At 39.6% G+C, this 12,533-nt stretch overlaps 1 protein-coding gene across 1 annotated transcript; it reads left to right on the forward strand.

The window, feature by feature from the left end:
- The first annotated feature begins 8,258 nt into the window (after positions 1–8,258).
- gosr2 (golgi SNAP receptor complex member 2) lies at positions 8,259–11,966 on the forward strand. The gene is made up of 6 exons (XM_085156412.1): positions 8,259–8,448; positions 8,669–8,733; positions 9,353–9,461; positions 10,623–10,755; positions 10,876–11,016; positions 11,484–11,966. Exons 1-6 carry the CDS (start codon positions 8,420–8,422, stop codon positions 11,643–11,645), a joined length of 639 nt encoding a protein of 212 aa, XP_085012538.1. The 5' UTR covers positions 8,259–8,419; the 3' UTR covers positions 11,646–11,966.
- Positions 11,967–12,533: the final 567 nt, after the last annotated feature.

The raw sequence follows: 12,533 nt of genomic DNA on the forward strand, positions 1-12,533 counted from the left end.
AAATCGGGGCTGGGGCATTTTTTCAGATATGTATTATATTTGCGTTGCTTAGCAAAAAGATATTATCCATAGAGACTTACATAGCTTTCAGGTTTATACATCACTCATTTGTGTAAGAACAGTAGATGTTAACTCAAGCGTGGAAGGCTCGGTAGATACTTTGCTCAAGGACACAAAGCGAAGTCCTGTCCTGTAATCGAAACCTCTGAGCCCCAGGTCAAACATCTACACCCTACAAGACTTCCGCCTCTGGAGAGGAGACTCTTAGACAGCATTGGAGCTGTGCCTAATCCCCACACCCTGACATCACACGGAGATAATTAAATAATGAAGACGACGAGGAGAGGAATGGATTTGGTGAAGAAGAAGAGGGAAAAGAGAGATACGGAGAGTTGTGAATACAGCATGGGGTAGGAATTTGGAATGTGAAATGACTAATGCAGTTGCTCAACCCACAACAAGAACATGCACTGCCTAGAGCTATGACAAGGCTGAGTGCATACCTCGAACTCAGAGGCTGGGTTGGACTGGGATGGTGGCTGAGTTCCTCGCAGTAGGTGATGAGATAGTGCATGCCTGTTTGATGGTCAATTAAGCGGGCACAAGGTTTAAATGATGAATCGTTTGGTTTGTTCACCTGCGGATGGAGAAAAACAAGAAGAGCTGACAGGTATTACAATACAAATGATTAGTTCATACAAATTAATATAGGATACTAAATCAATCAAAGGAAAAATATGAAACTTGGAGTACAGGCTTTGCCTTAGAGCTGAAATTTACTGACAAGGTAATCAGCTGAAAAATAAACGAGGATCTATTTTGTCTGTCAATAAAACATTGAAATCATTTTTCTTTTCTTTTTGTCTCTCATAAATCAGAGTCGGAAGGGATAAGCAGCCTCGTGGTTCTTAGAGGGAACCAATATCATTGTTGACCTTTTGTGGATCTTCACATTTTTCAAAAATTAATTTAATTTCTTCTAAACTGAACTGATTTAATTCCAATTGAAATCCTTCTAAGCTTATGGTGTTTTTAAGCATGTTAGCACTGTAGACAGTTTAATAGATGGATGTAGCTTGGTCTAAAAATTGAAGACCACAGGCAGTGGCTTAAGCCTGCATTCTTTTTCATCGTCACCAAGGGAAGACTCAGAAAAATTATCCGGTTATATATAAATTTGCGGCAAAATAGTCCCGTCTCCCTTGTTCAGTGACCTCACTAATTGATCCTGATGACTTCATGAGCTTACACACTGAATAGAACATTAGGTCCATTAGTGCATTCATTTGCTCTCTTCTCTTTCCCCTCACCCCCAACATGGGTTGATCAAAATGCAGTACAACTAAAAGGAATAGAAAATACATTAAAAAACAAAACTAAAATGTAATAAACTCACTCTCATTTAAATGCTAGGGTGTAAAGAGGGATTTAAAAGATGTGGAGAGTTGGTGAGGTTCTATCCCCTGCAACACATGCAACTATAGCAAAAGCCTGTGTCATCTGTGCTTTAGGCTCAGCTCACCTTAAAGTATGCATAGTTTTAAGTTCAGAAAGAGGGTACGAATTGCAAGGGAAGATCTGATTATTGGGCTTTTCTCTATAATATTGCAAGGACTTTACCTTACAATATAAAGGGGACCGTTCTTGTGATTTGATGCTATACAAATAAAACTGAATGTAAATCGACATGAATTGAATTCATTTTATGCAACTTGTCCAGGTTGCAGGGGGAATGGTTTAAGCAGAAACACAGAGACTTTCCTCTCCCCATCTACCTCCTCCAGCTCTTCCAGTGGGACCACAAGGTGTTCCTTTGCCAGCCAAGAGATATGATCTCTCCAGCACGTCTTGGGTCTGCCCCGGGGTCTCCTCACATTAGGACATGCCTAAAACATCTCACCTAGGAGTTACCCAGAGGGCGTCCAAGTCTGATGCCTGAACCTTCTCAATGGTTCCTCTCAGTGTGGAAGATTTAGTGGCTAAACTCCTACTGAATGACACCCATCTTTGAGGGAGAGCCCAGACACCCACAAAGGAAGTTAAATTCCATGTATCCAAGATCTCTACCAGTCACTACCCATAGTTTGCAGCCATAGATTTTCCAGTAAGTTTCAAGCTTTGATTTCACTCTAAGATCGTCTGTTTCCAAATATCTTCCTTCTCCCTGAGGTTTGGGTTCTCGAACCTGTTGAGATTGATTAGTTTTTGTTTGAGCTACCCATCTGTAAAGTCTTGAAACTCCTTCACAGGTTGTGATTTAATGGTTTGGACAAAAACATCCCACAAACACATACAAACACCTGCCAAAGTACTCAAAACTACAATGACAGCTTCACAGGCAGACTCACACAGAATGGGTTGATTTCTGGTAGTTTAAAAAAAAAAAGTATAACACAGGAGTGCTGATGAACTGGTTTTACATAACAAAGATACCTGCAGATGTTTACCCGATTCCTCTTGAACTGTCCATTCTCAAGCCCCACAACTACCCACCCATTGGGAAGCTCCTGTGGGAGGCTGTTCTCATGCTACTCCACAGAAACACCTGCAGCACCAACAGAAGAGTTTACATGGCAGCTGCTGTGATAAGAGCCCACACACCTACATAACTGACTCCTCTGCTCGATAAATGGCACTCCTCTTGCTTTTTCTCTCACAGCCACATGTGCACACTGCACACACACACACACATACACTCACTGACCTCCATCACAATCAAAACTAAACTTTCCCACATCAACTATGTCCAGGAAAGAAAAACACAGATAATGTTCTGAGCTATGTCTTCTCCCCAACCGGCAACATCTCTGAAAAAGAAGTCTGGTATGTTGCCTGTGATTATTTGTGATACAATACCTACACAATTATGCTGTCTGCTGGCTTTATTTCCACCAGTGTTCACAATTCAATCGTGATTCTCATTAAAGGGATGCAGGTAGACAAAAACATTTCTTTTGAGCTCTGTACACCACACAATTTTGTTCACACACACACACACACACACACAGCGTAATGATGAGAGTGTGGTTTAAAGTGGTTGCATGACTGTGGGAAGGGAGCTGTTAGGCCGGGGAACCCCGATGCAGCACTTCGTGCCACTGCTGTTTTTAATCGTATCCTCACAAAGATGAAATCCAACCACAGGGGTGGACAGCATCTCTCATCCTCAGAGGTCTTAGTGTCACAGGTGGTTAACCAGAGGGCTGCATATCTGTGGGTATGTGTGTATGGGTCTGGCATGAGTATGATCACTTTTAGGAGAGAAAAAAAATACAGCATACCAGGAACCAACAGAGGGAGACAGTAATGCTGATCACCTGTGCCCATTTCAAAAGCTTAGTGTTCTCCACTGAAGAGAAAAAAGGTTGCTGGGAACCGCAAATCTATAGATTTACAAAAAATGCATTTCACTCAAATCATGTACAAGATGTCTGTGAAGGTTCTCAGACATCCAGGTCATCGTAGTCTAAGGAGCTTAGAAAGAAAAGTGAAACGTGAAAACTGAAAAGTCTTCAAGCAACTTAAAGAAGTCCAGACGCTTTTCTTTCCAAGCTCCTTAGACCATGTACAAGACCTTAATAGACCAAATATTTCTTAAATAGCACTAAATCATTACCAAATAACAAACTTTAGAGCACTTTGAAATAAAAAGAGTAAAGAGGGCAGTTGTATTTCCACACAGCCTGCAGCGATGGGCTGATGTAAGACAATCACCCTGTGGTTTTATGCTTATTTGCGGTTGCCTTGCATCATTATGTTGTTGTCCTTTATCTGTTTTTAGTTTAGTTTCGTCTCTTTGTGGCTATTCGCAGACATTCCATCATTAAAAGTAATATTGCCGCAGCAACTGGGGTGGTCATATAGACTGTCCCTCTGGGAGGAGGGGGTGCTGCCCTCTGGACCCCCAGCTGGACTCCTTTCACAGTAAAACCCACTGAGATGTTGGGAGCTTATGAGTTTTTCCTGTCATCTCTGACAGGCCCTCATTTGCTTTCATTCAGCGCCTCATCACAGCTTCAAAGACGAATGGCTCACCTGCCTCAGGGAAGAAGCGAAAAGATCAGTGTGCCTTTAAAAAAATGACTGGTATCCAGAAATTGTTGACCCTGGGCAATTTTGCTCCTCATAATTGGCTTCTTCACTGTGTCTGTCTTGGGCAATCATTGTAGAGTTATGATGTGTTATACTGCCTGGAAAACATCATTAAGTACATTGTAGGGAAGTGATTCAATAACATATCATTTTCCCTTGATGAACAAAACAGTGTTGGGGTGCGGGGGTGGGGGGTAAGTCTCTGAGTGCATCCAGTGCTTTCATTTCTCTACTGAACAATAACCAGGCTGCTGTGTTTTCTAAGCAGTACAGGGAGACTGATGCAGCACTAAATGTTGTTTGGTTACAAGACCTCCAAAGGGGCTAAGATAAATCACATTTCCTAACAACAAAGCAGCAACATACATGCATGTTCTCATATAAATATATTTAATACATACCCATGCTTCCCTTAAAATCATTGTTAACATACAAGTCTTGAGCCACCTCGCATTTCTTTATGTTGTATTTTGCTTCCAAGTAGCCAGAAACTTTTAAAGTGGTCGTGAGAAGGCTTCCTGAAGGACTTTTAGAGTTTTATTTGGACTCAAAGAGATAAATCAGTGTTGTCTCTATACACAACAGACAACTTAATAGTGAAACAATTAGAAATTGTATCTTTAGACACTTTGTTTGTGTCATAAAAACACTAAATTATTTCCCATTATTTATGTGAATCTGTGAAAAATGCCAAACACAACACAAGTTTGACGGGAAATAGTATTTTTGAACCAACAAGGTGATTCCAAAAGAATTATTAGTTGTAAACGTGGCGTTTTTCGGCATGGTGTGCAACGTGTTCTTAAAAAAATTGAGGATTCACAACAAGTGGAGGACAATGTATGTATAAAAAGTATGTACAGCAGATGAGCAGTATCTGAAAGTCATGCCCTTAAGAAAAATGGAAAAAGAAACCTTGAGAACGAGTCCTAAAGACTATTTAAAGAAATTACAAGAGAGAGTTCTGGCTACCTTAAGAAATAAAGGTGGTCATTCTAAATTGTACTTTTCAAGCTCATCAGTATTAATTTACTGTATTTTTATGTATGTTTCCTGTTTTCTTTGCCAAATATAAAGGTTTTCCACAATACTATGCAAACATTTTTGTGCAGTAAAATCTATACACTACCCCTCAATAGTTCAGTTATCTGTTTATACTACAACTGAGGGTAAATATTGTAGTGCTTTAGAAAGCAGAAGTACGTAACAAAATTGTAATACAGTTTTCTTCTAAAGCAATATCTCAATAAAATAATTCTGTTCTGTATCATCATCATCCAAATTCCTTAAAATTACAAGAAAATTAATTAAAATAGGAGAAAAGGATGAATGTTACACCAGCTGTGCTCCATAGACATGTGTATTAAGGTATGACAGTGACAGTTTGCGCTAACTCGCTCAGTCAAAGTGATCAAGGCTCCACACCTGGAGTCTGGATTCCAGTTTGCGCCCGTGGTGATCAGGTGTGGATGAAAACCAGTAAGCTCATCTCATCCTTTCCTCAGGGCTGAAACATAAAGGGCAGACGGAGAGAACCCCACGACCTCCAGAGATGTGCCTCATGTATTGCTCAGAAATGGTTTAAGAGGGGTTATTCCTCCTTCTCGCTACTTCTTGTCTATTCGGAGCAACAGGTTAAAGCTGTACGCATCCAGCCACTACCCCGAGGATATGTTATGACAACCAAAAATGGTGAACTGCAAGAGCAAGAAGTGGCATGAACAGATCTCAAGATTTCTGACATGTGGGGGTGGGTGAAAAGGACCTCTGTTCAGAAGTGTCTAGCCTGAAGATACAACCATCAACTCATGTAGCATCAGGCAGCCGTGGAAAAGTGTCTGGGCCAACTTCTGATTGCTGTGCTGAATGAGGAAAACAAATACAGGTATCACCTCCAAACAGGAGCTCATTCCACAAAGTATGTTAATGTTTATGTTTCCCTTGCTTTCCCTTGCACTCGTTTATTCTTTCTTCCCTAACAGGTAGACACCACACTGATGGAGGGTATGTATAGGGTGATTGAGATGTGGTTTTATTAAGGCGCCAGGCAGCGCTCCAAGATGCTTTCCTCATAATAAATCACCAAGGAACTATTGTGAAATTTAGAGTTTTTTCACACCCTACTCCATGACAGAGCCAGTTTGTGGCTGGCAAATCTGACATCTTCTCTTCAGTGTTCGTGAATTGTAATCTCACTATGAAGTTTAATAATATTAGTTTTGGTGACTCTGGCTGCAGGCAAGAAGAGGAGAACAGCTTCTGGGTGGACAAACAGGAACACTCTGACACCTGACTGTGGAAAAAGAGGATGGCCTAATTAGACCTAGTCAGGGAGAGCTGACAAAAGCTCGCCTTAGGACATGTTTCTTAGAGTCTTTCCTGTGACATGTCTACGTGTCAACAGATTATGCTGTATCTTCTCAAAGCTTGTCTTTGTAGGCCAAAGACCTCTGTGTCCTAAAAGAATATCAAATGCAATGGAAAATGTAGCCTAAGGCTCAGATTTACACGTTGGGAGTTTAGCATTGTCCAATTACAGCCTGTCCAGAAACAGGAGTTTCGTGCCCGGTTTTCACGTTATTTATGTACACTTATGGTCAGATGTTTACATTCATCATAAGCATGAATGTCATGGTAATTTTTGGCCTTTAGTGGTTACTTTGAACTTTTCTTTTTACAGAGTGCAATGATTGTACGGCATACACCTTTAGAAAAAAAAAACAAGAATTGAGTTCATAAGTTTGAATTTAATTTGGTTAAACCACACGGTCAAAAGTATACTTACAGGCTCAAATATATCAATACACTTCCACTAATAGTGTATAGTTGAATGTCTCTTAGCAAGTTGCACAATAACAAGAATTAATCATGATTCTTGTTTTTTAAAGTCATTAAAATGAATTACAATTTTGAACTGTATTGTATCGAAATGTTCTATATATTTACTGAGCGTGAGTCTGTGAGCCAACTGTATTCCCAACATTTTGTGTTACTATACTATCTTGTGTCATATATTTATTATTATCATTATTTATGTACTATCATAACAAATAATATTTTAAAAATGTATAAAAGTAACAAAAGTAACTGGAACTAAACGGTATTTAACACACACAAAAAAGAGTAAAATTAAAGCAAAAATACATTAAAAAAATAAAACTATAACATTATTGTATATAAATATAACATTATAATATATTATAAATATATTTTAGTAATACAATTTTAGGAATTAAGAAGACTGGTAGACGTAAGGGATTACATTTTCAGCGTCCAAAATTGAGGAGGAGTGAGCAGTCTTCTCCCCCATAAAATTTTCTGAAACATAAACAGTGACATAATAAAAGTATCAGTATATGAAAAGGCTTCCAGTCAAAAAGAGGTGAACAAAGTGCCGGGGGAATGCATAACACATAATACTGAAAGAAGAACAGGAGTAAAATGTATTACATATTAACCTTTGACAATTATGAAATAGACTGTACCAGTATTCCAGGTACAGTAGTGCATCCAATTTGATTTGAACAAGTGAATTAATTAACATAAAATTATATATATATATATATATATATATATATATATATATATATATATATATATATATATATATATATATATATAATGTAATTAAAGAATGAACGAAACACTGCGTTAAATGATCAAAAGTTAGATTGGAAAACAAATATTTTTGTCCGTTGAACTATTCAATAAACAAATGAAAATATTTATATCACAAAGTGCGAACTTTTCACTTATTAAATAAAAAGCTTTGCACGTAAATCCAGAGTAAATACATACGATGAAAAAAAAACAACAACACTTAAATCACATGAATAATCAATATACAGTAATACAGTATAAACCTTTCCATGACATGCTTTACATGGTATATCCTGGACACTGAAAAAATAAAGCGTCTTCATTTCACTGATAATGCAGTACTTGCCGTATATTATCTATGTCTTTTTCCAGTTTTGGTCAATATAAATAGAGCAGGGGTATTCTGGGTGTGTTCATTTCGTCACTTTTTTAAAAAAGATTTTTATTTGAAACATTAAAAACCCCAATAAAAACACTCCTCTTACAGTCTGCTGACAGAGATGTGTAATTAAGAAGGAGTGAGCTCTCTTCTATATTTCTCTCTGTGTGATGACGTCGCGCGGCTTCCGGTTTCCTATTTCCGTACACAAAAGCTCCGCTGATGACGTGTAAACTCCTCTAACGTTAGCTACCAAGCTAACAGAGCCGCTTGTCACAATTAAAACTATTATAACAAAATAACGCGATAAAGTAAAGGGAGGGCGAAGCGTTTCTTAGATCGGGAAAAATGGAGACGCTTTACCACCAGACCAACAAGTGAGTTCTCTTGTCTGATGTGGAAACGGTACCCGTTAGCTACCACTGCTAATGAGCCTAACTTATTATCACTTTTACTTCTGCTGTAGCAGGCTTATATCCGCATAATACGATTATTAAACTATATTATGGCGCATACCAATATGTTCATGTACAGTAATAATTAAAACAAAAATTGTTTTTATTGCTGCTCACTAACGGTATGATCGTTGTGGATTAGGCAAATCCAGGAGGTTCAGTCTCTAATGGGAAATCTGGAAAAGACAGACCGCCAGTCAGTTCACTGTAAGTGACCAGCTGTCATGATTGTAAGGGGCTCTGCCCCTGCTCTGTGTGGGAGTGTTGTTGTGGTACAAAGCTGTCATTCCTAATGGCACCACCTCTGATGAAATCCCCTTTGAAGAGCTTCTAATTTCTGCTCAGAACCGGGTCCTTGTTATGTCTGCGTCTTCCTCTCACATATATAATGATAAAAGCCAGAGCTAATTGTTTTCTGTGGATACTGCCTGGCCGTTCAGTTCTGTGCCCAGCTGTTGCCAAGACAGGAAGTAGTAGGGTGGGTGGTGTGGCAGATAATGGTGGGAGCCGGGCAGTGAACTATGCTCCCCTTCACAAATGATGACATAAGGTTTATTTTAACCCCAGGGGAGGATGTAAACCTACGCAGCTACTAATGAGCTGGGGTCGCTTAAGTGATGAATGCTACCCTGTGACACCTGGGTATATTATTAGAAGACAAACAGCAGCCCAAACTCTTTTCTTTATATATATTGGAAGACATGTTTGAATCAATTCAGTATGTAAGTAAATTAGCCAGTAAATTTCAAAATTATGAATTGTAATTTCACAGCCTTAACTGTTGTCTTCCCTGCAATTCTCTCTTCTTCATTTCTCTCTGTTTTAGTGTTAGAAAATGAACTGCAAGCTAGAATCGACCAGATCTTCAATCATTTAGAACGCCTTGAGATCCTGGCCAGCAAGGAACCGCCAAACCGCCGCCAGAATGCCAAATTGTGAGTTTGGATTTAAACAATAGACGGTGACCATAAAGACACAGAAACAACAGGGTGTATCATATGCAATAAAGGCAGGAGGAGGGTTAGATGATGAAGAGGCAGCCGCGTCCTGCCCTGTGGCAACGTGGCTCTGTGAAAACATTTCCTCAGAAGCCCCCGTCATCACCAGCATTCCTGCTGCATTGGGCAAAGATTCATTTCTGAGCTGGATAAACAGGCCTTAGGGGGGACAGTGCACCCCATTCCACAGCGCTCCTTTAATCTTAGCAGGTCTCTGGTGGGGCCTGAGTGAACTCAGGGAGGGGAAGGGCGTGGGGGATTGTGGGGACTCTTCAAAACAAGCACATAAGATTTGAGAGCAAAATAAATGTTCTCCTTCAGTACAACTGCTGATACACTGAATTGTGAAAAAAACAGGGTGTAGTAAGAGTTAGCACCACTGTCAAACAAGGGTGGAGAGACAGTACATTAAATTCCTCAAATCTGTTAAAAGTTCCCCTCCTGTCCTCTTCATAATCAGCTGATTCTATTTATTTTTTTATTTGGTACAATTTAATGAGACAGACAGCAGCCTGGTGCATAGCTGCATATGTAACTTTTCCGAGTCTCCCAACACAGAATCTGGTTAATTTCTTTTATCTAGTTAAAAATAAGTTTTACTAAAAAACCCAGCAGAATTTGGTTTAATGAAATGATCATCCACTCCATGCAGTGTGAACCTGTAACCTGTACTGTAACAGGGTCGTGAGTGCTGAAAGTGAAAGTCAGTTCCTGATTTGGCTGATGCGGTGCTAAAAGTCAGAGGGAGGAATACATTGTTTTCCCCTGCCAGGGATGAAAAATTATTTAGCAGAGACAGGGATGTGTAGACCAGAGTGGGAGAAATCCCTCCCATCCTCCCTGACAAATCACACCCTGGCTATAGTACTTACACATTATAAAAACTGCAAGCTTAAATTGAGAAGTGTTCAAAAACTCCAAATAGCCTTAATAGTTACCTCCCACAGTGGGCAAAAATGCATTTGAAATCTCTATAGATTACTCTTTGAGGTGACTGGATTGCTTTGTAAAGATTTGCAGGGACCCTCAATTTTAAATTGGAAAATGTTTGTTGTAGTTGTAAAACTGGACACAGTTGAACCCTTTTCTTTCTCTCAGACGAGTGGACCAGCTCAAGTATGATGTCCAGCACCTCCGGAGTGCCCTGCAAAATTTCCAGCACAGACGCTATGCCAGAGAGGCCCAGGAGAGAGAGAGGGAGGAACTCATGACCCGCACCTTCACCACGAATGTATGTAAATTGTCTAATAGTGATCAAACTGATGATGGGTATTGATGTGAATGCAACATTTTAAGATAAAAAAATAATCTAGAGTTTGTGTAAATTACAGAGATTCCTTTTGTTTAATAGGACGCAGATACCTCCATCCCCATAGATGAGACCCTACAGTTTAACTCCAACTTGCACAACGCACACAGAGGCATGGATGACCTCATCGGCAGTGGCAGCAGCATCCTTAATGGTCTCAGAGATCAGAGATCTACGCTAAAGGTTAGTGACTTAACACAGCAGAAAAACAAGTCTACATCTGTAGCTTATTTAAAACATTTGTTAAACAAAGGAAGCGGAATAGAAGGCGGATTGAATTAAGTTTCCTGACCCACTTTCTGGTGTCCACGACGATCACAATAGTCGTATTGTTAGTGTGCTCATGCTCAGCTAGAGGGTGAGTGTGTTTCCAAGGAGGAGATGGGCTTCCTGGTTTTGCTTCAGGCCTCTTCTTATCAGGGTGTGTCTGTTGATCAGCACTCTCAGCCTGGTTGTCTAGCCATGAGAAACCTCTGACGGAGTGGCGCGTCAGGGAGGGCGTTGGCACTCAACGTCTCTCAAAATCAGAGGAATTAGTGGAGATAATTACAATGTGGTCATGGAAACATTTTGTTTATTTATGGCTCTTATAAACTGTCACATGTGATCATTGCTGTTGAAATGAGTGTGGCTGTTTTGGCTCTGCACAGGGAACTCATAAGAAGATGCTGGATGTGGCTAACATGTTGGGGCTGTCAAACACAGTGATGAGACTTATAGAAAGGCGAGCCACCCAAGATAAGTTCATCATGATTGGAGGCATGCTGCTGACCTGCGTCTTCATGTTCCTGGTAATCAGATACCTGGGCTGACCTCCAACCATCCACAAGGGCGGCTTTTTGATCAGTCGTGGACATTTCTGCAGCACATCGTCCCTCATGATATGAATTTCTAACATTAAAACCAACTTTCATAAGTTGTTCCCTTACATTTAGTTTTCTTTTAATGGCTTTCCATCATGTTTATTGATAAAATGGTGACGTTGGCAAAGACTTTAAACTACAGACAGTATTTTTAATCCATGTGAAGCTCAGTGTGCCACTTTCCATTTTTACCAAAACCACTTTGAAACTGTAAATTTCTCCTGTGACTTTACACAGATGGTTTCTTATAAATACATAACTGTTCCTCAAGTTGCCGTCAGTGTTCTTCCGCCTTGATAAACATGGTTTTTAAAGAAATACAAGTACGGAAATGTTATGTTCAGTGTTTCATCACAATGCAACTTAAGAATTCTCACCAGAAATTCTTGTGTTTTATGGTGTAAACTAAGTTACTAGCTTATTAGCTGCACCTGGTCAATACAGTCTATTGTAGTGGACAAAGTAGGATCGAGTTGATGCCATAAAATTCTAATACATTAGGCACAATGACCAGAAAATGAGACTTTCAACACAAACATTATATCATGCATTAAGGCAGGACTTAGTGGACAGCCTCATTAGGTTTATCGAGCTGTACCTAATAAGCTGGGAACTGATAACATATGTAGATAATAGTTCAAAGAAAATCAATGGAAGCAGCCCCTTTCTGTCACATGCTTTCTTTAAGTTTATGCTTGGTCTCGTCTCACTATGTGAGTGATTTTAAAGAAATCTATAATTTTCTTTCTACAGCCTCATGTAATGGTTCTGCAAGTGCTGACAGGACTGTTTCCCCTTTTACAGTAAACAGTATTAATCATAGCCTGGGAACAGATA

Source organism: Neolamprologus multifasciatus, chromosome 4 (genome assembly GCF_963576455.1).
Source record: "Neolamprologus multifasciatus chromosome 4, fNeoMul1.2, whole genome shotgun sequence".
Taxonomy (NCBI): domain Eukaryota; kingdom Metazoa; phylum Chordata; class Actinopteri; order Cichliformes; family Cichlidae; genus Neolamprologus; species Neolamprologus multifasciatus.